General features: G+C 37.5%; 2 protein-coding genes across 8 annotated transcripts in view; one reads left to right on the top strand and one right to left on the bottom strand.

Annotated features, from left to right (window-relative positions):
• The first annotated feature begins 8,862 nt into the window (after positions 1–8,862).
• Positions 8,863–16,585, top strand: LOC122989120 (LIM/homeobox protein Lhx8). Of its 2 annotated transcripts, XM_044361799.1 has the most exons (9): positions 8,863–9,032; positions 9,701–9,778; positions 10,259–10,384; positions 10,597–10,718; positions 11,321–11,541; positions 12,062–12,165; positions 13,162–13,257; positions 14,720–14,909; positions 16,050–16,585. In XM_044361799.1, the coding sequence occupies exons 1-9, from the start codon at positions 8,952–8,954 to the stop codon at positions 16,124–16,126; spliced, it is 1,095 nt and encodes a 364-aa protein (XP_044217734.1). In that variant the 5' UTR covers positions 8,863–8,951; the 3' UTR covers positions 16,127–16,585. The 2 variants fall into 2 exon arrangements, with proteins under 2 accessions (XP_044217734.1, XP_044217733.1); XM_044361798.1 differs by having other exon boundaries at positions 8,863–9,778.
• Positions 16,586–16,998: 413 nt separating this feature from the next.
• Positions 16,999–23,685, bottom strand: part of slc44a5b (solute carrier family 44 member 5b) — a 36,632-nt gene continuing 29,945 nt past the window's right edge. For 3 of the 6 annotated variants that reach the window (XM_044361470.1, XM_044361471.1, XM_044361473.1), the window contains 5 exons: positions 23,476–23,549; positions 22,969–23,039; positions 22,177–22,265; positions 20,948–21,032; positions 16,999–19,189 (listed from right to left, as the gene is read on the bottom strand). In XM_044361470.1, coding sequence (XP_044217405.1) covers positions 19,098–19,189; positions 20,948–21,032; positions 22,177–22,265; positions 22,969–23,039; positions 23,476–23,549 — 411 coding nt within the window. In that variant the 3' untranslated portion in view covers positions 16,999–19,097. Of the gene's footprint in view, positions 19,190–19,999; positions 20,650–20,947; positions 21,033–22,176; positions 22,266–22,968; positions 23,040–23,475; positions 23,550–23,685 lie in introns of those variants that run through there. The other 3 variants (XM_044361468.1, XM_044361469.1, XM_044361472.1) reach the window with 1 other exon arrangement.

Here is a 23,685-nt window from a genome sequence, read left to right as displayed (position 1 = left end):
ACAGAGAGTCCCACTAACATCTGAACCAGACACACATGGATACACACACAAATACACTCTAAAACTACTTGTTTTATAACATCTAGTACTAATTTTATCAGCTCTGTCTCCGTTTATTTCATTTTATTCATTTCTAACCTGCAGTGGTGGAAAAAGTGTTGAGATCTTAAAAGTAGGATAGAAATGAAACGATCTGAAAATATTCCATTAAAAGTAAAAGTCATGAATTCAAATCTTACTTCAGTAAAAGTACACAAATATTAGCCAAAATGTACTTTAAGTATCAAAAGTAGTAGTTTTGTTTTTTTTTTAATATAAAATGATAATTGTAGTAGTTGCATTAATGTCTGAGCAGCTTTACTGTTGAACTGCTTTATAAAACCTATATAAAATCTGATCATATTTGTATGTAAAATCTTGACACGAGAAACGTACGTGACATGAGTAAACGCATTTAGCTAATTCCCACCACTGCTAACCTCATACTACCAAGTCAACTTGTCTAGATTCACTGTTGATCAATTACATTTTTTTATTGATGACTTATAACTGTTTACAGGCTAAGTGATACAAACTAATAAACTGTAAATAAAATGTAAAGATATCATCCAGACATTGTATAAAGACATATAAAATAGGCAATTCTACTTTTCCACAAAGATGTTCAATCACCAATAATTGTATGTGCACTGAAGGTTTCAGGTGTTCACATCACACAAGTTGCATATTGGACCACAACTGACTTTCAGACTAGATGTGATGTCACTAATCATGCTCATATGTAGGTGCGCGTCTTAATCTCAGATTTCAGGTGATCACAGAAACACTTTCCACCTTCAGCAGATGATCATGTAAACAGTCTTCTGGGTTCAAACTACATCATTCTGAACAGTGAACATCCAACTGAAGCAAAACACTTTTTTGAGTGGAGGCGGACTTTAACTTTATCTCCATAATGATATAAATATATTGTGACATTAAACATGAATTATTAGTCACTACCTGAGACATTGTGAGCAAAAAGCACGATGAAAACAGGCAGAATAGTGACTACTGTAATATCCCTGGAGATCTGTAATGGCCTCGCACAGGACTGCTGACTAATGCAACAGATATTGTGTGTGTGTGTTTGTGTGTGTGTGTGTGTGTGTGTGTGTGTGTGTGTGTGTGTGTGTGTGTGTACCTCTGGTGTGGGAGTACTCACAGTAATGTTAATAATATATATTGCCACCATATGGTATCCATCAGGTTAAATATAAAACTGTTTGATCTTGAAACAACTAATCTACCAAAGAGAAGATGCATTTTAAAAAATATACAATATTTTTTTTGCTTTCACTGACTGGCAGCAAATCACTGCTCTGCTGATTTTGAATGTTATAAAATATGTGAACCATACTGTAGATCATGCAGCACAATCTAAACATCACTAAATCTGTAGTAAATCCCACAGTTGAAACCTCAGATATACTGTGTTCACAGGATGAACTGTGCAGGCTGCAGGTCCTCTGTGGCCCTCTGGTGGAAATGTTAAACAAATACTTTTTCCATGACACTCATTAATTTATAGCATAATATCTTTTAGAATGATGTCACCTACACATAGCACCTCTCATAAAAAACTGACGGCCACACTTACAAACACTACACAGTAGTAAATTGTATATTTGGTCAAACATTTATCTACAAATCAGTGTGGTGACTTTTCATGCTGTTGTCTTCCAGTATCTCACTGCCTTTGGTGCAGTTCTGAATTATCACACAATATTTATTAGATATCATTTGAATTTTGGTGCCCAAACTTTGCTTATTTTCACAACCAACAGCAGTCGATACCAGAGTTGACCAGTAAGGGGAGCCATGTTTCTCTCTCAAGACGCTACAAGGAGTCTCTTCAGTCTTTGTAGCCTACTGGAGGCACACTGTGTGTGAAGTGTTTGTCTCTGCTCTTGCCTTTTGGTGGCCAACTGTCTTCTTTCAATTATCAAACAAGAGATGCAATCATCATTTTGAAATGGTCATGTAATAATATGAAAATGTGTGCAGGAAGATAAAAAGCAAAACAAAGCAGAAGTTTATAGCATGCAACATCAAACCACATTTCAAACTCCTATCAGTCCATGTCATCTACACTGTGTATGGTGTGTGTGTGTGCGCGCATGTGTGTGTGTGTACAATATGTGCATATGTGTACATGTCAATCTGAAATGCAGAGGTATTACAGGAATGTATTCCTCATCAAGTTGTGCCAATTAGCATCTTCAAACATCCTCTGATATATTAAAATGATCAGATGCTTATTTTACAAAAAGACTAGAAACAAGGAACAAAAGTTTTCCTTGAACAATGTGAGTCAACATGCAGTGACGTATAGAGCACATAAATGTTGAGATACGTCTCTAGAAAAAAACCCTGTATCTGAGATGAACTTGTCAATCAACACTAATGTTGACTGTGACTCATCACCTTACAGTACTTAAAGTACAGTGAACGGCATGTAAACAGCAATACAGCTGACTGCTATGCTAATGATAATAACAATAAGAGAGAAGTAAATCTGTTAACACTCCCCTGCTTCAAGGTTACAACCAGGCGCCACAAAGATAATTGAAAGTAAAGAAGAACATATACACAAATGAAGTGATAACACGTGTCTCTGTGTGTATTTGAATCAATCTGTGTGTGTTTGTTTAGTCACAGACGTTTTAGTCACATAAGACATTTATTCATGTTGAGAACCTTAGAAATCACTGCTCAAATGCTCATTAAAGTCTTTTCGGACATGAGCTTAACAATTGTCTTACTCTTATAAAGTAAAATAGTCAAAGAACAAAATAACACACACTGCAAAAAGTTATCGAAATTTCATCTAACAAAGATCAAACAAAACTATTCTGGATCAAATAAAAAGGAAATATTTCTCAACAGCTACTGATGCTGCTGCTTCTGTTATTATTGTGGCATCAGTGTTAGTAAGTGCTGCCAAAACCAAGACACACATGCATGTAGTGTGTGCAAATTCCAAATATGTGTTTTCAAGCTCTTGTGAAATGTCCTGAGATATTTTAAAATCTCAAAAAATGTTTATTTTTCTCTCAAAAAGAAACTGAAAAAGCTATTGATTATAAGAGAATATACCTTCACATGTACAGATGTGAGCTGCAGCAGGTTTCTGTCTCACACTAAGCGGCCGACATGAACTAAGATGAACAACCAGGTAGATCAGACAGAGAGATACCTGTTTAAACATTCACTACCAGTCAGGCTGGTGGAATTGAGATGGATCTGCCTTCAATACTCACAATAAACACAGTAATCAAGGCAGACATTTCACCAGCACTAAATGCCTAATACAACGTTAAGTCTTAAAATAACAATTAGCGTGGAAATAGAAGAGGGGTGATTATAAATTCCATTCAGGAAAGGGCCTTGGCTGTAAGCTGGGAGGTGGCAGGGAGATCTCGGGGAGTCATGCGGTTTGGTGATGGGGGGGGGGGGGCAGCAGTTTTTGCAATCAGCGTTAAATAGAGCAGTTTTGTGCCTGTGTGATTGTCAAGTGGGCCATTACTCCTTGATAAGAGCACTTTTTCCTTATGTCGCTCTGATTGGGCTGAGCATGCTGCTCCCTCTCGCATGCTGTCCCAATGCAATCAGGCCCCTCTTTCACTGCACTGCCATTTTCACTGCTGTGATTTCCACCCAATCCCCCTATCGGCCCCCCGGCAAACGCAACCCCCCACCCCCTTCAACCCTTCCTCTAGCAGCCCTCCCCTTCAGATTCAATGAGTACCCGTTTACAGCAAGGAGAAAAGGTCATGCCAAACTCGTTGTGTCAATTGTAAACCACCCCAATTCGGACTGATTTCAATGAAATAAATGAGTAGTTGCAGCCCCAAAGAAAGCAAAGGTCTATGTGGAAGTAGCAAATTAGGAGATTTTCTCGGAGGCTCGCAAGGGCCAAATGCTCATTGCTGCTCTTAGCGAGAGTCTCCCACATTCCTTGTTCTTACTGTATTTGGGTATCCTGTGCATCTTCTCAAATGAAACCTTTACAGTATAAAATGTGCCACAATTTTGCATTATATAAATGATGAAAAATCTCTCGTGGAATATTTTGATTCTGGTCAAAGAACCAAAGAAATTTACTACTGCTGAGTTTCAATATTTTCAGTATCCATTCCTACAACATTTCTTGTTTGGAGGTCAGCTTTATGTCTCTTAGAGGCTTTGTGGGTTAGTGGTGGCTGATTCTGTTTGTCAAAGAAACAGTTTTTCAGTTTCACTGTGTAATTTCAGTACTTGCTGTCATGATCTTTGTTTAAGCACTTATGTTACTGTGTTAACCATTGTGTTTTACTGACACTGGCTTTACATTCTCAGACCCCACTGCTGTATGTGTGAAGCAAACAATAACAATAATTGTTTAATGATTTCAAATTTTTCCCCTTTAAATATATTTTTTCTATGATGTTTTCTACTGACCTTTTATAACCCAGAATGTAGGCAAGTATTCAAGTTATAAGCTCTTCACTTTGGTGATATGACAATAAATGCTATTACATCAAATAATGAATTCATTATGTGTTTTTATTGTTATTTAATATATAAAAAAATATTGCAAAAAAAATATTCACAGAAAAAGAAATGTACCTTAGGTTCTCCTACATAGTGACGTTTGGAGTCAATTAGACCCCACAAAGGTCTGACTTCCTGTCAGACATTTATCCAATAGCACAAATCCAAATAGACTTTTTTGGGGGGATTTGGGAGGAGTGTTGCCGTGCAAACAGTACACCGATCACAGATAAAGAGCAGAGGATCATCCATTGTATTTCACCATGTTTTGTAGCCAAGTCTCTGCAAGCATAAAGAGAGATGATTCATAATTTTTTGTAACGGACTTGTCACACATGTCATCAGTTTAAAAACATGTTCAAAAGCAATTCTCATAAAAATGTCATGAAGTGTAAAGGTGATAAAACAAATTAAGTATGGTGTCAAGTATGTTTTTTGAGCTGTTAAAGAACACCAGGGTCGAGAAAAGTGCTACAAACATCAGTTAGTATTATTATTATAATCACATTATTATCATATTCACTTCCATAGTGAATAAAAGACAAATGTTAATTCCAATAATGGAGGAAAATACTAATAAAATTCAGTATTAATGCCACTTCCATTATGTTAATTATGAAGTCTGTACATGTATCTGTGCAGCTCACTAGTTCACTAATGATTAGTTAGATAAAGCTCTAAAGCTTCGCCCCAAATTATAACCAATAACTCATTTGGCTGTCATCTTACATGTCATTGTAATCACTGACCTTCCTTCTTCCTCTCATACCAACTGATGGACTAGTTTCAGATCATACAGGACAGTAAATATACTGCAGCAGCTTCACAGAGTGAGACGTCAAACAGCGAAGCAGCAGAACAAGTTTATAAGTATGTTGACAGATCAGAAATGGTTTTGGTCTGGTCCACGTCACGCAAAACATTTAAGAACTCAGCCATGCAACGCTGAAAATGAAAACAAGCAACAGTTGCACACTCAGATTTACGTCTTTCCCAACATCTGTGGTCATATCAGGTATTCTGCAGATGGTGCTTGGAGTGATAAAGAGTTTAATGTCTGAGAAATGATTTGTCTTTTTATGATAAAACACACTCGATAGCTTCTGCTCACGCTTGGGATTTCAGTTTATTATTTGTTTTGATATCATACTGTCCTTTCACGTTTGACCTTTTTATCTGAACTCATCATTGAGGTCAAAATAAAGCATTTTTTCGGGGCTTTGAAGTGTTACAGAACCTCCAAAGACTCCTTCAGTCATAAGGATTCTGGGTGGTGTGGTTGCCTCACAGGCTGCTTTGGCGAAACGTCTGCTCTGCTGTGCTGTGTTTGAGATGTGTTATCTGATAAAGAGCATTCATCTCCACCAGGTGGAACAGGACACATCTCGATGGAGGCACGCTAGCTCCTTTATCCCCCTGCGATGGTGCGATACGGACTCAGACTCATGCCAGTGCAGGTCAGACTGTTATTCCGTCAGCTCCAACAGCCGGGGGACAGAAAATATCCTTTTTTTGCTGTTTGTGTTTCGGGTGGTTGGGGTGTGGGGTGGAGGGGTGAGTATGTGTGTGTGTGTTGGGTGGGGTGGGGGGATTGCGTGAGCGACTGGGTTGAGTGGGATGAGTGAGTGAAAAAAAGATAGAGAGAAATGAGAGTCAGCCACTCAGCGATCCGAGGAGTTTGTTTATGAGACTCATGTCATCCTGTCCCTCTAATCCTTGTAAAGTATCTGCTGTACTTAAAAAAAAACAACCAAAAAAGCAGTTTCCCCCGTCAGACTGCAGACTGTAAGCAGATGGGCTGCAGCTGAAGATGCTTACACTTGAAAGAGAAGAGGGAGGTGGGATGTAACTAGGTACAATTACTTTTTTGAGGTACTTTACTTGAGTATTTCCATTTTATGCTACTTTATATTTCTACTGTACTAAGTTTCAGAAGAAACTACTGACTGTTCCTACTTGCAGTGGTTAGATCTGGTGAAAAGTTAAAGTTAGACTATTATCTCATATTGATGTCTTGAAATTTTTAGTAATTTTTTGTGCTCAAATTGTATTTAATGTTGGTTTGATAATCTTCTTTTACACTTCACCATTTAATCCTTATCTCATATTTGCAGTTTTGTAAGTTTTAAGTCTGTCTGCATGTTGGATTTTTGCTTTTGCTTACTTGTTTTATAAGGCATTCATGCAAAGTGACCACCCTGTATATAAAAAAGGTTGAATGAATTTTTATTGCACTACATTTATCTGACAGCTATATTTACTTTCCAGATTAGGATTTTACATAAAAATACATGATCATATAAAAATATATAGTATTGTTTTATGTAAAATAGTTATGCTGCTCACATGTTAATGCACCAATAATAGTAATACAATAATGTGATATACTGTATATAATAATATAACACTCTGAGAGGAGCAATTCTGCATAATGGATACTTTAAATTTTGACACCTGAAGTACATTTTGCTGACAACACTGTACTTTTACTTAAGCAAAATTATAAATGCATCAGTTTTACTTGAAGTATTTTTACATCGTGGTATTTCTACTGTTACTTAATAGTAACCCGAGTAAAAGATCTGAATCCTTCCACTGCTGTCTCACACAGAACAGGTAACAGCTGTAATATTAACTTCTGTTGAAAGGACGCTGTTTGAAGGTCTAAATCTTCCACTGTGTAAATATATGTTTATTTGAGAGCAGCTTTTGTTCTCATTTTCTTTTTTTAGATTAAGTGAAGACAACGTCACTAATTGTACAGCATTACATTCTCTGATTTTGACAGGGGGAAGCATCTAGAGAAAAGCAGCTGAAAAAGTTGCCAGTTTATAAGTAAGTGTAAGTACACATTGCTTAAACTAATGAAGTGTTAATACAACAGCCATAAATCCACTTCGTTTATCAATGAGGGGAGACTAGATATTACAAATGTGCTGTATGTATCTCTTAGTATAAGACAATACAAACCAACAGCACCACAGATAAATCAACATCTCTTTAAAATAGTTTCAACAATAACAGAACATTATAATCTACATGAATATAGAAGTTTTAGCACATTTGTTGTATTTGACTGTTAGTTTTATCTCAGTGTACCTAAATAACTGGCAACTGAGTGTATATACTGTATATATACTGTATGATGAACCAACAGTGATTCTTGTGAATACTGGCCATATTAGCAAGTCTTGAACAAGACTGAATTACCAAAGCAGGCAACCACCCAAGGGCCCCAGATCCAGAGGGGGCCCTAAAACCTCAGGTTTACTGCATGTCTATTGGTTTTGGTGATTTTTTTGTTGCAAATTTCTGAGGGAATTTGCACTAAAGTACAGTATCAACTAAGACAAGTCCTGCATTATGTGTTAATTTTGTGGCTTCTAGAGTAACGTGTGTCAAAACCTAGTTTTATTATTTTTATCCTTCAGATAATGTAAGGTGCACATGATGCATATTTCTAATCAAGCTGTTTAATTCAATCAACACAAAGTAAACACAAATTAAATATTTATTCCAGGAGTTCTGGTTGCATTGAAATGAAATGGAACCTGGTGGCTACAGTTTACAGACATCACACAGAGGACATCAGGTGAAGTGTCAGTAAGGGCCCAACAGCAACAATTTTTGGCTTAGGGACCCCTAACACAGCGGTTCCCAACCTGGGGGTGGGGACCCTACTAGGGTCACAAGATAAATCTTATGGGTGGCAATATGAATAACAGGAAAGCAGTAAAAACAAAACAAAACAAAAAAACGTATTTCTGCTGCACAAAAGTATGTTTACTTTTTCAGTTTTGTTTTCCTCTTGTGAATTAAAGAATATTTTTTATCGACTCTAAAAATGAAAAAAGTCAGATAAAACAAGGGCCGAGTGTAAAAGGGAGGAAATGCATGTTGAACTGGTCACAATCAGGTAAAAAGGAGGTGATGAGGGGTTGCTTCGCTTTTAGGGGTCACAAACATTCAGTGACAACAAACTGCTGACTTCAGTTCAAAGATACAGTAGGATCATTATGGAGTAAATACCCATTAATATACATTATGTGTCACTGTCAATTCAGGAGTTATGAGCAGGCAAATTGAGGGAATTCAATCGAGAGTGAACCTGAAAAATATTTCTAATACAACTCTGATAGTCTTTACGGTTTTTTTTTTTTTGTTCTCAAATCTCGCATAAAACCACCCAACAAGCTTATTCTCAAAGGGAGGCGCGGCCAAAGAGGACAGGAAAAAATATGAATTATGATCCGCCCTCTGGAAACAGCTCAGGACACACAGAGGAATCCTGGAGGAGAAAGAAAGAATAGCAGCACTTTTTCTTGAATACAACTTTGACAGTGGGGGGAAAAGCTTCTTTACCGCTGGACACAGACATGCGCTGGAAAAGTGAAGTAAAAGTAGAGTGCTGCATGGTTAGCGAGAGTGAAAGCGGATCTCTGTTGACCAACGATGAGGTGAGTAAAGGAAATTAAAGGCAGACGTGTTTTGCTTATCAGCTGGTTATAGTGTGAGCCGACGTAGACAGCGACGGAGATTAAATATCGGTCGAAATTGCTTCGCCAATTAAATCAGAGTGGGCTTCAGGCTGCCATTAAAACAGTCCGTCCACACGCTGACAGCTCGGTATTTTCACAATTTGAAGAAATGTCGAAGAAAATTACCCTCCCCGAATTCTGCAATTAAAACTCAAGTAGTTAATGAGACCTCTTCACCTTTTGGTTGTCCCGGGTAGACGTTTGTGGCGAATTTAGCCCTTTTAATTGCTGTTATTAAATAAATCAATCCCCTTTCCTCGAGACCTCGCGCTGGGTGTTTTTTGATTGACACGTGAAATTGACGTGTTGGGGTGTAAACCAGCACGCGCGCGCACACGCAGCGAGCCGTTGCTTGAATCCCAAATGCAGATCTCAAGAACATAATGCACATAGGATAAGTATTAGTTCAAGTGTTGTCTGTTTTTGTAAGTAATGACTATCCTTCTCCTTTAAATGTCATTTTGGTAATCGCCGGCGTTGTCATGGTGAAAAGTGAAAGGCATGATATTTATGGGAAGAAGGAGCGGGGGGCATTTAAGGCAGCTGCGACAGTCTGACACAACCGACATCCTCTTCCCGCCGTAGAGTTTCTCGACATGTGTGAAGATTGCAAAGGAGACGAAGAGCTGCTAGGCAAATGCACTGAGGACAGGAGAGACATAATGGTAGGCTGAGAATTAACCTGAGGATATTTTTTTAAAGGATAAAGTTTTTAATATGAGTTGGCACATTTTGGGGAAAAGCTTCAAATAACCATCTGAAAAAAGTTATTTAATCTGGAAGCTTCTCTTCAAATCATTAAATTAGGTTGTATAATTCTATTCAAGTCTCTCTAAAATATTTTATTACACAATTCTGTAAATACTAATGGCTGCTAACACAAATCCTGTAAACTTATTCTGTGTTGTTTTAAGATATTAACGAGCAAATGAAGTCGTGCAAAAAAAAAAAACACAAAGCAATAAACTGGTCATTTGGAAAGACAGAGATCGTCAAAATGAGTGATGATGTTGTTTTTGCAGTTTATCATCGGTGGCAGCGACAGGTGAGCTGAGTTCATGAGTTTTTTTATGTGATTTGCAGCAGGTAATGGAGGTGGATGCGTTCCTGTGCGTAATTTTCTAACCGCAGGTCTGATCCCACAGGGCGCGCCGGTGGAAGTTTTGGATGAAGACGCGTCGTCGCTGCAGGCGATGGCCTCTGCGCCTCTTTTAGGCAGAGCTGTATGTGCGAGCTGCAACGGAGAAATTGTGGATAAATATTTATTAAAGGTAAACGCTGCACGCACGCTTTTTTTTGTCGATTCAATTTTTATGAGGACTGTCTTTCATTTAACTTTGGATTACCAGTTGTGTTTTTTCCTCCCCTTCTCGTTTGGATTTCTGTGGTTTTCAGGCTCCCGCGGGTATCCGCGCGTGTATACTGTGTAGGCCTACCTGAGAACTTGATTGACTTTTGTTAATTGATCCTATCTTTGCTTTAGGTTAACGACTTGTGCTGGCATGTGCGATGTCTCTCCTGCAGCGTGTGCCAGACTTCACTTGGCAGCCACACGAGCTGTTACATCAAAGAAAAAGCGGTTTTCTGTAAACTGGATTACTTTAGGTATGTGCATCGATTTTTATTAGTGCTGATGAAACGAAAATTTGAAACGAACCAAACGAAATTGTTGCGGAAAATAAGCTTGCCATGATATGATTCCTTTAATTATTTAATGGAGGGTTATATACGCAATAAAATAACAATAATATAGGCACAGCATTTAACTAAAAATATGGCCTATTTATTTATGCCCAGATGCCAGTAGAGACATTATTAATAAATCACTCCACACTGAGGTTTAGTCGGTTTTTGTCTCGCCACATTTTAGCCTTCAGGTAATTCTCAATCAAATAGTTTGATAGGTTGATTAATGGATATAGAAGCTTTTATGAGTATTGGATCATTAGGTAAATCTTTTTTTATGATCTTAAAATTTGATATGTCTGAGAGGTTTCCTGCAGTGATCTGAGCTAAATGTGTCCACATGACAGGAATCTGCTGATAAAACACCGATTTTCTTTTCACTTTGGGCCTAAAAAAACAGTCAAATGTAAATATACCGATTAAAAACAAATTGGCACCGGCTTTTAAAATCACTCTTAAATGCTGAAGTCTTTAAATGGTATCTGGGTGTCTGATTTGCTCATCCTGACCTCCACCTGCAGAAGATACGGCACCTGGTGTGCGTGCTGCGGCCGGAACATCCACTCCACAGACTGGGTGCGCCGGGCGAAGGGGAACGTGTATCACCTGGCCTGTTTCGCCTGCTTCTCCTGCAAGAGGCAGCTGTCCACCGGGGAGGAGTTCGCCCTGGTGGAGGAGAAGGTGCTCTGCAGGGTCCACTACGACTGCATGCTGGACAACCTCAAGCGGGCCGTGGAGAAAGGTGAGCCAGCCGACCGGGGTCCACTGGAGGACACTGAGTCCTTCCTTATATACACACAAAAATACCTGGAATATTGTTTTTATTTTAAGCCCATAGCAGTAACTTATGATGCTTTTCTAGAGGTTTCTAGATATGTTTTTTTTAACAGGTTGTGACAGAGATTGGATTATCTAAAAAAAATCTAATATTTATTACATTGTATTTATCACATAAACCTGATTTGTAAAGTTAATATTTATTTCTTTGCACTTTAAGCTACTGAAGATGCTGTTTGTCCTCTCTTTTATTGATAGTAAATCATCTAGTACCTACATGGAAATTACTTAATAGGCCTAAACTGAACATATACCAGATAAAACATGAGAATAATAATCTATTTGAAATTGAGCTCATTTTTTATTGACTCGGTTAACATATGTTTATTGCATGCTGCTCTTTCAAATGTATATCTTCAAAACTGCATTTCAGTGTAACATAGAGTGTTTCTATTTCAGTGCTAATGTTCCTGTGCTTGTTGCAGGAAACAGTGTTAACATGGACGGAGCTGTGCCCACTGAACAGGAGATTAACCAGCCAAAACCCTCCAAGAGAGCACGGACCAGCTTCACTGCAGACCAGCTGCAGGTGAGCCTCCATCATCACGTTTTAGACAGACAGAAATTAAACAGTGTTATTGGATCATTTTGGATAAAATATTGTGTGACTTCTATGTAAGGGAGGAGGGCAAAGAGTAGAGCTGGGACTCACTTGAATTATAATTTTTTAATATAAATATGTATTTAAACAAGGCCTCTATATTGTCTTAAATTCTAAAATTTCAAAAGACAGCTGCTATGGTCTGAACGTAGTCTGCACATACCTGGAAAAAAATCCATCAGAATGAATTAATTTATGGCCTAAAAACGTCCAATCTGAATATATTAAGCCTGAAAACATTGGCCTGCAGCCTTTAAAATTATATTATTACAAATTTGCGTGATAAAGATGTAGCACAAGTTGAGTTAAGCGAGCTCAGATTGATTTATCTTCCATGTCATCAACAGACAAACAAAATGCAGCAGTTGGTTCTGAGGACAGGTTTCAGACAGCAGAAAAGCAGCAACACATTCATGTCTTAATTTATTTTGGCAGGAAAAGGAAGGATTCAAGCCTTATAACTTAAATACTGACAATGTGTGTATAGTTACTTGTTAAGTGGTGATATGTAGTAATATGCTGGTGCACTTTCAACCAGTTTGAGAACTGATTGTACACTGCACATGATACAAGATGTTGATTTTAATAAAGTAGATGAATTAAGTAAAGCTTTTATTGAATATAACAGGTAGAAAACCTCTAACAAGGATTCTGTTTTTTTCTGACTTACTAAGGATAATAATGATATAGGGTATTATGCCATTATACATGAACAGCATAAGGGCCATGTAAAGAATGATAGATGTCCATAATTACTAAAAATGCGTTTCTGTCTTTATCACAGTCTTCATTCCTGCCAAATGTGATTTGATCATTGCAATGTTTTTTTAACACAGACAAACCAAATGTGGGTCGTGTTTTTCAATAACAACAAGTAAAGTTGTTTGGTATTGAGCTGATTATCTTTTACCTCGGCACATGCAGGTGATGCAGGCTCAGTTTGCCCAGGACAACAACCCAGATGCCCAAACGCTGCAGAAACTGGCAGAGCAGACGGGTCTCAGTCGAAGAGTCATACAGGTCAGTGAAGGATAGCTGCATGATGGAATATACTGCATGATTAGAGAGAGGCACGAGTTAAAAGGTTTTTTTTAAGATCCTTAAATAAAAGTAGCAATTCCACAGTGTAAAAATACTTAATTACAAGTAAAAGTCTTGTATTAAAAATTGTTCTTAAGTAAAAGTTCAGAGGTGTTATCAGCAAAATGTAGTTAAAGTATCAAAAGTAAAACATGTGACCCATCCCACGTGGGATTACACAACACCTCTGTATATCAATCATAAAAATATAATATGGATGTGATGGTGTACAAAACTAAAAAAAAGAGATAAATTATAACATTAAATGCACTTCTATATACTGTCTATTCTTTAACATATATTTGTTACATGAATAGTCAGTTCAGTATTTTGTGCATCATTCATACTACATATATATTGTAATGCTGGTTTAAACACATTTTAATGGTGTAGCTGGTTGAGGTAAGGCTACTTTTAAATACTTTATAGACGACTGCATAGTTTAATAGTTTACGATTCATCACATTTTATAAACTGATCATGTTAGCTGTATATAAAATATAAATGACAAAGTAATCAGTAACTTCAGCTGTTAGGTAAATGTAATGGAGAATAATATTTCCCTCTGAAATATAGTGGAGTAGAAGTATAAAGTACTACATGAAATGGAAATACCCAAAGTACAAAGAACAAGTAACTCCAAATGATACTTATGTACAGTGCTTAAGTAAATAGTGACTTTTCACCACTGGCAATGGTGCAAAGACAGAAGTATTATATATAAGTATTGTTCTTCTATCAAAGACAGTTGGATTTACGGCTGTAAATGTGTTTGGCCCAAATGAACAAGTGTGTAATGTTTGACAGATAGAGTGATGATTACTGGGAGTGTTTCAGTATTACTAATGACAAACTGCTTCCAGAGATGTGATTCCAGTCACACGAGCTTTATAACAATGGTTGAGACAACATAACTCAGTGCCACAGTTTGATAGTTTGACACCTCACGGTTGATTTATCTCTGCACTGACTGTTGCTACTTCAGCCTAACTAGTGTCTCTTGGATGGAAACATCAAGGAACAAATGTATGATTGAATTAATGTGGAGTGGAAACACTGCATTTCTAGCATATCATGATTATTGAAAAATACAACTACAGCTGTTTTATACTCACCAGCTGCAAAAGTGGTTCCTCAGTTGAAACTCCACAAAAAATGGACAAACACATGGGATGTTTGGCAAACAGAAAAACGTACAAGCTGTGAAGATGAATGCTACTTTCATGACATGTTACTTTCATACTTGTCTCATGCAAGTTGTAACAACAAAGCTCCAATCTGATACATTTGGTCATTGTTTGGTCAGTCTTTCCCACTGAATATTAACCACTGAAAGGGAGAGACCGAGTGCAACTCCTTTAAGACACAGCCCTACAAAAGATGTTTTATCCTGTCAACTCAGGTCTGGTTCCAGAACTGCCGAGCACGCCACAAGAAGCACGTGAGCCCCAACCACACCTCCAGCACCCCCATGACCTCCCTGCAGCCCAGCCGCCTGTCCCAGCCCACCCCGACCCCCGAGGAGCTGCAGTACACAGCGTACGGAGGCCCAGAGGGATCCATGCTCTCCGCACTACACTCCTTCATAGACAGTGAGCGCCAGATTCTCTATGAATTATTATCTCATTGATTTTGATGAATTGAATTATCTGAAAACTAAATGAACCTGAAGTTTCCACATTGCATGTAAAGTCATCACATGTAAAATGTGCATCATGTGATGAATCCACGTACTTTTTTGCTTGTTGGTGGCATTATTTCCTCAGGCTGTCATTTCTAATGAAATCTACCCAATTTTTGTATTTATTCCAAACAAATCACTTTTAAAAGAGGAAGTTTAAGAACCAGTTTAGAGTAGGAAGTGCAAGCTTTCATAATCTGGATATAATCCCTGCTGCATGTCCAACATGAAAATATGATTTTTTTTTTTTTTAATGAGGCAACATTGAGACAGTCAAGAATGTTAAATAATCTTTATCAAACATATACGTATTATAGATACGTATTATCTTTCTGAATGTCTTAATTAAACATTTTTATATGGAGATTTTTTATATATTATATATATATGATATATTAGATTATTCTCAAATTTGTGCCTAGTTTATGAAATTTTAAATGGTTTGGCCCCTCCTCCACTATGTGACTTTGTGTACATGCGATCAATAAGTTCTATTAGATCCTCCAGAATATCCTCTATACAAGATTGTACCATACCATTTCGTCGCACTGCATTTGGGCATTCAGCTTTCTCTGTGAAAGCCACCACTCAGTGGAATGCCCTAACTGATTATATGAAGAACTGTGGTTCAATCAATACATTCAAGGCCAAATTAAAAAATCAACTAAAGACAAATTAGCTGTGTGACCACTGAGCCTAGTTTACATTATTAATTTTTAATCGACATTGTGGGTGTATGTGATGTGCTGTTGTGTGTAGCTTCATATTTTGTATGGTGTGTTCTGTGTGTTTTTTTGTTTGTTTGTTTGTTTGTTTTGCTTTGTATTGTTTGTTGTTGTGCTGTTGTATGTTTTAATTGTGGTGGACCACGGATGCAAATTAGCTTCAAGCTAACTCCGGTGCAGTGCATCATTTATGCTTAATACTGCACACTGTCCTGTTCAATAAATCAAATCAATAAATTTGACTTTTACAAAATGAACAGAGGAATTCTGTGTTAACGTGTGAAATACTGTAATGACTCTGGTGCTGTTTGTGTGTCTCCCTGCAGTTCACGCCCCTCCATCCATGTTTCAACCACTGCTGCCAGCCCACGCCATGACCTCCCTGCCTGTGTCTCACGCCTGAGCTGCTCGCTCTCTCTTTCTCTCTCTCTCTCTCTCTCTCTCACACACACACACACACACACACACACACACACACACACTATAACACACACACGCACAATATCTGTCATTGACAGCCACAGTATTCAGATCTCCATGGTAAATATAAAATATTTCATTTTCAGATAAACATAAAAACTTTACTTTTCCTTGAACCTCCAGTAATTCATCACGTTTATATTCTAAAACACTTATTTCACTGTTGAGCATATTATGGATGATTATAATTTACAGTCCTAAGTGTGCTGTATAATGTGGAAATGGAAAGGTTTCAGTGTACCTCATAGGATTGTGACATGAAATTATAGATTTATATTTGTCTGTGTAGTTGGTGACACAGTTTGACCGTGCTACTCCACGTGAAACCCACCCAGACCTCAAATGTCAACTCATTATGAAGATGAACTTGAAATTGTTTGTATAGCAGTGTTTGAATATTTGCAATTTAATTTATTTATTGTATGTGAATTGTCTGTTTTGAAAATAAATGTCTAATTTCACAATCCTGGGAGATGAGCGAATGAATGAATGAATGAATGAATGAATGAATACAGATATTTAGAATAAAGGAGGAAAATAACAGAAGTGTGTGCTGTATAAAAAACAATTTATTGTAAAACAGAACAAAAACATCCGTATTACGGATGCACATTCACACAGACAATATATTCTGTTATAAAAATACATGCAACATGTTCTGTACTATAAATAGAAATATGGCAGATATAGATGCTGCCACTTTCACAAATGAGACACAATAAATAAAACACAGTTCCAAGTATTGCTCATCTTTCTGCTTATCAACAGGTGAGAGATCTGTTTTTTCAGAGTTTGTGATAAGAAAACTGACGCGCATTCTAACAAAGACAGCGTCTACTTGTTGACCAAAATCTAATTTCCAGACGTGGAAGGAAGGAAGAGGTATATAAAAACACTGTTTACTTCACTTATCAGATCTTTGGTACTCAGCCTCGTGGGAAAGAGAACGAGTTGCATGCACATAAAGACACAAAATACAACTGGTAGTACAGTAATACCTTGAGTTATTCAGTATGATAAAAAGGAACAACAATATGCTGTGTGTTTTATGCCGAGCACTACATGCATCATTTCTCTCCTTTCAGATACGCCATCAGAGTTGTTTTCCTTTTATTGAATGGTTACGTTGTGCATGTCCCAGCGTGTTCAGCTCAAACGGGGGCAGAGGGTGTGTAAGTCTGGCAGTGCTGTCACTCTGAGGCAACATGAGGGCAAGTTCTCAGGTTTGACAAACACAAAGACTCACGAGGATGAGTCACATCTCAAAGATCTAAAGGTGATCATCATACAAGGTACAAGGACACTGTGGGAAACTGCCAACAGCTGTGTTACTGGAAATGATGCTGTACTTTCACTGATTTATTTCGTCAGTCTCCTTACAAAGACAAAACAACTGCATCTTCCTGCAACAAAGGTTTTGCTTGACTTAAATCCTAATAACTCAATTATACTGCGTGGGACCAGCATGACACTGGACTGACAAGACCAATGGAAACAAAAACAAAAACTGTTTCTATTCATAGAGACTCATAACTCCAACAAGAAATTTTGGTCTTGAGAATATTATGAATGAAATCTATGAAGATTCATTAGGACTCACTCACTCTAGGCTTGGAAGGGAAAAGGAGAAAAAAGTTTCTTTATCACAGAGAACAGTGGTTGTGATCAGCCTGAAACAGTAAAAAGTTCATACTGTGGAAAAAAGCCACATATCAAGCCAGATTTCAATGTGGTTGAAACATAGCAAGCATAAAGATGGACGGCAGAGAAGTGAGTTATGCTGCTGGTGAAGCTTCAGCTTTATGCTGTGATAATGTATTATATAACTTATTATTATTAAACTTATTAGAGAACATTGTGATTGACATGAGTTCATTTGACTGCAGCCACTGTTCCCTGTGAAACTTTCAAACACACATTGTAATTGTTATCAATGCAATCAGTCTCATCACATCACCCTCTGAGTCACACATCAGAGCAAAGAAACAGCACATACTGTATGTAGGTGTAGGGTCTGTGTTTGTTACTGGTTGGACACACCTGTAACTTTAGTCCAAACCATAAACACTTAACATCAATTTGCTCCCCCTTTCATTCCTACCATGAACATTGAGGACTGTCACTTTTTATGAGTTCAAAAAATGTAAACTATGTAGCTGCAAGAAGCAATTAGACACTCGATGTGGCAATTCTCTGAGAAAAGGCACTTAAGAGTGGAGTACTTTGAACTGCTATGCCATTATGTCCTTGACATTTAAATATGAAAACAGAGGACAGTTAGTGGCAAATATATTTCTCAATGTGAGACAATTTGAAGTAAAAAAAATAAAAAAAATAAAAAAACAAAAACACAATGTACGGATGAGGTAACGTTTGACCATTTCATGGAAAAACTTGTTCATGCCTCTACATCAGTACACATTAGACTGGCGCCACCAAGTGGCAAAAACTGGTAACTACATGAAAATAAGGACAAAAACTGCAGAAGTTCACCACAATCTAAAGAAAGAAAGAAATCACTTGTTCCAACAGGAACTTAGTGTGTGGTATGATTGTGGTTGTAAGAACAAATCATATTTCAGTTATAATTATAAAATTCTACAAAATATTTACAAGAATGTGGTGCAATTTTGTACACCAACCAATAAAAACACAAAACATTTTTTTTCTTGGACACGCTGGCTCCTCTAGTTAGTTATAAATACCAAAGAATTGCTTAAATTATGACCATGTGGATGAATGAAAATAGTTGCTCAACAATTTGTCTATTATAGTGTACAGTTACAATTTGTGTATACTTGGATTACATTTGGCAAAATGCTTATTGTCACTCAGACTCATACCATGCTTTGGTAAATGACCTTTCAGCCTTTCTCCTTCCTTTCTTCATTTCTCTAGACGTTCTTCTTGGAGAGGATCTTCCGCAAGGTTCTGTTCATGTGGTAAGGCCGTTCAGCAGAGCCGTCATTTACCTCCAGATCCCACACTAGGAGGCAGCAGTAGCAGTATGTTAAAAACTGAGATCACAGTTGAGAGAATCACTTACAACAGGACATCAAAGTTAAATTATGATATTTCTGATCATCTTGAACTTTCCAATTAAACCGAGAAGCAAGTCACCTTGAAAATGCAGAGGACAATAGTTAAACCATTTATGTTTATTCAAAAAAATTATTCACATTTTCATTGAATTTCATTGATAAAAAAAATTCTCCTATACAAAAAGAACACTGAATAACCTCCAGACAGATGCATGTATTATACTTAGTATTAAAACAGCACTACATCTGAACCACCCATTAAAAAATGTACCAAAAATGGCTTTGACATCCTTTTATAAACTGTATCGCAAAGGTTCCTGGTGTTAGGTCTAAAACTGCAGAATAAGAGGAACTTTTTTTTTTCTTTTTTTTTCTTTTTTTTTTACTTTTTTCACAACTAGGCACATAAACTAGTGGCTGCATTCACAAGTTTCCTGAAAACTGTCATGTCCTGTTCAAATTTTAAGCAAAAACCATAAAATTTCTTTTAAAGTCTTGACCTCCCACAAAGTCTGGTTTACAGTACATCTATGAGCATGATGGAAACTATGAAATGATTGTGTAATTGAGTAAAGTAAGAGAAACCTGTTTTGCTAAGTGCAGAATACACACCATTTTTGGATCTGTGTGCTTGTGTTAGTATAAATACGGTGGATCAAAGCAACCTATAAAACCAATGGTAAACATCAACAGCCAGCAAAAATAATCATGCTAGACAGACAAAATAAATCACATGGTTCTTTTCCCATATGTGAAAGTGCATACAAAACATGATTTTACACTAGAAGACCAAAGTGCGACAAGAGGGTGCCCCATAAGTCCACCACGTTTTATATGGTGATGCCTTATGCCATAGTCCATCAGTGGCATCTGTACATTTTAAGGTCCTCATGTTTGTTTGGGTAAAAATGCTTGTATCATATTCGTCTCAGCCTGTGCATCCGTCCTGCGATTTGACACATACCCTCTCAGTAAGGCAGAGGTCAGCAGAGAATACAGAGAAGAAAAAAAAAAGAACACAAGTGTGGCAAAAAAAGGCAAGTATCTGAGTTGGCTCAAGATAGGAAGTGATCATAAGTCGTTTTAGTAAGTACCCCGTGCCTTTTCTGTGAGGAACTGAAGTAAAAGCATGTCCTTTCATGTCCAGGTCATCCCTGACCAGGCTGGGATGCATCCAGTTTGATGTTTAGCCCTACAGTGCTCGCTCTCAAATGTCCAGACCCCCCCAAACGTAGAGTAGATATGAAGAAGTGAATCATCAGTTTAGTAAAATAGCCGCTGCGCATTGCTCAGGAGGCAGCACATAATTTGGCACCCTCCTCTCCTTTACGCAGGATCTTGTGCAGGCCAGGAGACATGTAGTAGGGCCTGGAGGAAGAACCGTCATTCCTCTCCAGGTCTTCACCTGAGACCAGGTCCCAGCACAGGAAAGGAGGAGCGGGAATATCAGACAGCGCACAGAGTGACAGGCATTAAGAGAAAGGAAAGCAAAGGCTTAGTAGAGAGAAATCATCAATAAAGGTCATGCAAGAATTAAAGAAAGACGAAACAGTGAATGAGCAGGAATCAGTTTTGGTTATAAATTAGAGTGAAAGTGTTATATTGAACTGCTGACATGATACTTCACGTTTTATCTGTAACCATCACAGCAATGTTCAGTACAAGTAGTCATATTTTCACAATGTGTTGTGTAAAGTACTTACAAAAGCACAGGAACAGTGTGTCCACACACATGGAATAGACGTTAAAAAAGCCATGTGCGATCATGTAGGATCCAAATATCACCGTCTGAAAGAATCAACAGGTCACACTCAGCTATATTGTCAACATTTACTCTGCGACATCAAAAAAGAATATGAACTTCTGATTCATAAATCCTTCAACAAAACTGATCAGCTTGTGAAACACAAATTGGTGTTAAATGCAGCTATTCCACAATTGGAGATAATCTTAGCTGAAGTTCAGGAGCAGGACCGCACCTCAAACACATACTGTAGGCCTATTAACGTCTCCCTGCCCAGCATACCTAGTCGTACCTCTCTTTCCGTGCCCCGCCCTCCCTGCCCTTATCTGTCTCACTCTTTCTCATAGGTCACCAGGGGGTCCACCAAGCCCAGGAGTTGCAGTGGATCCTGACAAACCCTTCCCCACACAGCAGTCATTCTTCCTGTTCCATCATTGTCATCACCATTCCCAAGTTGATGATCATTAAACGATCATTCACGTTTCATTGAGGTTATGGGCCTTGCTTGTGAACTAAGAAGAAAGTATGAAACTTAAGTGTACACTTGTCCGTGGGGTGTACTTTGATCACTGATCGCTGCTACACATTTGCAGAGCCAAACTGCATCCTTCACACCACATGTTCTTTCTATCCTGGAGACAGGTGAGGTGTTATGGTGAGGGGACATGGTGTTATGAGGATATGAATTAATCAGATCCCACTGCCTGGACCTGCATCTACCTCCTTGTGGAAATGAGCAGCAAGTCACCAAGTAGCACTGGCTTTATACTAAATTACCTCTATTTTTTTTTTTTTACATAAATGCTCTTTAAATTTCATTAATTAATCTTTTGCAAAAATGTGTGAAAAGTAAAGGCATAAGACAAGCTGAGGAGAAAGCAGTTGTCCCTAAAAAATACTTAATTATCATATAAAATATTTTAGTGGTATATTACAGGAGAAAAGTGAAAGAATTTTCATATAATATATTTGTCCAACTAATTCTCCAACTGTATTTTAATCTTTTGTTATTTTATCAAAACACAATTAAAGGAGCGAGGAGAGTCTGGATAAAATCCTTTGTATGCACAGTGAATAGTCCAAGTCAGAATAGAAACATATCTCAATCTGCCAAAGCAACTTGATTCAATCTCAGTTGTTATTGCTGTAACAATTACTTATTAAATAGCCCACATTTGAATTCCTTACCAGAAGGGGGACCCAGTAGTAATTTAGGGATGGCACCTCCTCTTGAATGACTGGTATTTTACGTGTGAAGAAGAAAAATGCAAGAACACCTGGAAAACATAAAATATATTTAAACAACATATACAAATTTATATAATAAAACGTTGTGAACAGTACTTTTTAAAAAATTAAAAAGTACTGTCATGAAAAAAGGGAAAGAATTCTCTTCAAACATTATTCTGTCATTATTCTGTCTGTTTAAAAACAGTGAGTATTGGTTCTTGTGAAAAACAACTGATATTAGAGAGTTAAATGCAATACTTTATAAACCTTTTATGACTAAACGTATTTAAGAACATTTTGGACAAATCAACCAGGAGGGTTTAAGTCAAAAGGCAGCACAAGTAACTCTAAAATTTTTAAATATGGGGCTCCAGGAAGCTATAATTTGTTAAAGGGGAATAGTCAAGGGCTTACAAACATACCTACTCTGATACATTCAGTTCAACAAATCTTATATTAGTGAAACCTAAGGACAAATCCCAAATACTGTAAGTGATTAGGCAGTGCAAAAACAAATAATAAATGTTTAGGTTTAAATTAAGATCTTTAAGACCTGCAGACAACCTGTGCTAAAGTAAATTTTGCAAACTGAGTGGAAATAGAGTATATGTGTGGCAAAACTAACTGGAAGTGAGTCAATTTATCATCTTCCTAATATTCAGGAGAATTTTTAATCCTGTTTCTTATGCAGTTTTTTGTCTGTACCCCTATTTATGCCATTTGATAGAATGCCGGTGACATTAAACTCACCAACACTTCCTGAAATAACCAGTTTTCCCAAGAAGAGCACAAAATCTGTCACCTTGTCCAGGACAGTCACCCTACAGAGCAGGCAGAGAGAAGTCACAGTGAAGGACAAACACAGACACCAGAGAAACAGAGAAGGCACTGTCATGCACTGAGACACCAACTCAAGAAATATCTGTGAAAGAGCACACACCATAAAATACATGATGGTGAGTAGGTTAATTAGGAGAAATGCTCAACTGCTTGACACACTGATTGATTGTTTCACCGATTTGTATGCAGTAAATCCACATATTTTTAACTTTTCTTTGAGACAGAATCTAACATTTAAATTTTTTTTTCTAGCATATTAACAGACTCTTCCTGATGTAATTCTACCCATTAAAATGGTCAAATTTAACTTAATGTTATGCTAAGAAGCACTGAGAGTGTCTCTCAGCTGCAAGTCATCTGTACTCTGACCCTTTTCAGACGTGTAGATCTGACAGAGACATATAAGAAAGGTCTTACCGAATAATATTCCTCATCAAGAGGAAGAAAGCGTCCTTGGAAGAGGTGCAGAAGTTCTTTCCATATATTGCTATCTGTTGAGAAAAAAGTAGAAAGTGCTTGGTAGAGGGTAATTAAGCACTGATGTACAAGCCAGGTCAATTAACAGCTCAACTGCTAACAGATACTTAATAATAAATCAGTCCAAATTATTGGCAAAACAGATGTTCC

The sequence above is a fragment of the Thunnus albacares genome, chromosome 9, assembly GCF_914725855.1.
Source record: "Thunnus albacares chromosome 9, fThuAlb1.1, whole genome shotgun sequence".
NCBI lineage: Eukaryota > Metazoa > Chordata > Actinopteri > Scombriformes > Scombridae > Thunnus > Thunnus albacares.
Note: the sequence above shows the minus strand (reverse complement) of the source record. Positions and strands in the feature narration are given on the sequence as shown.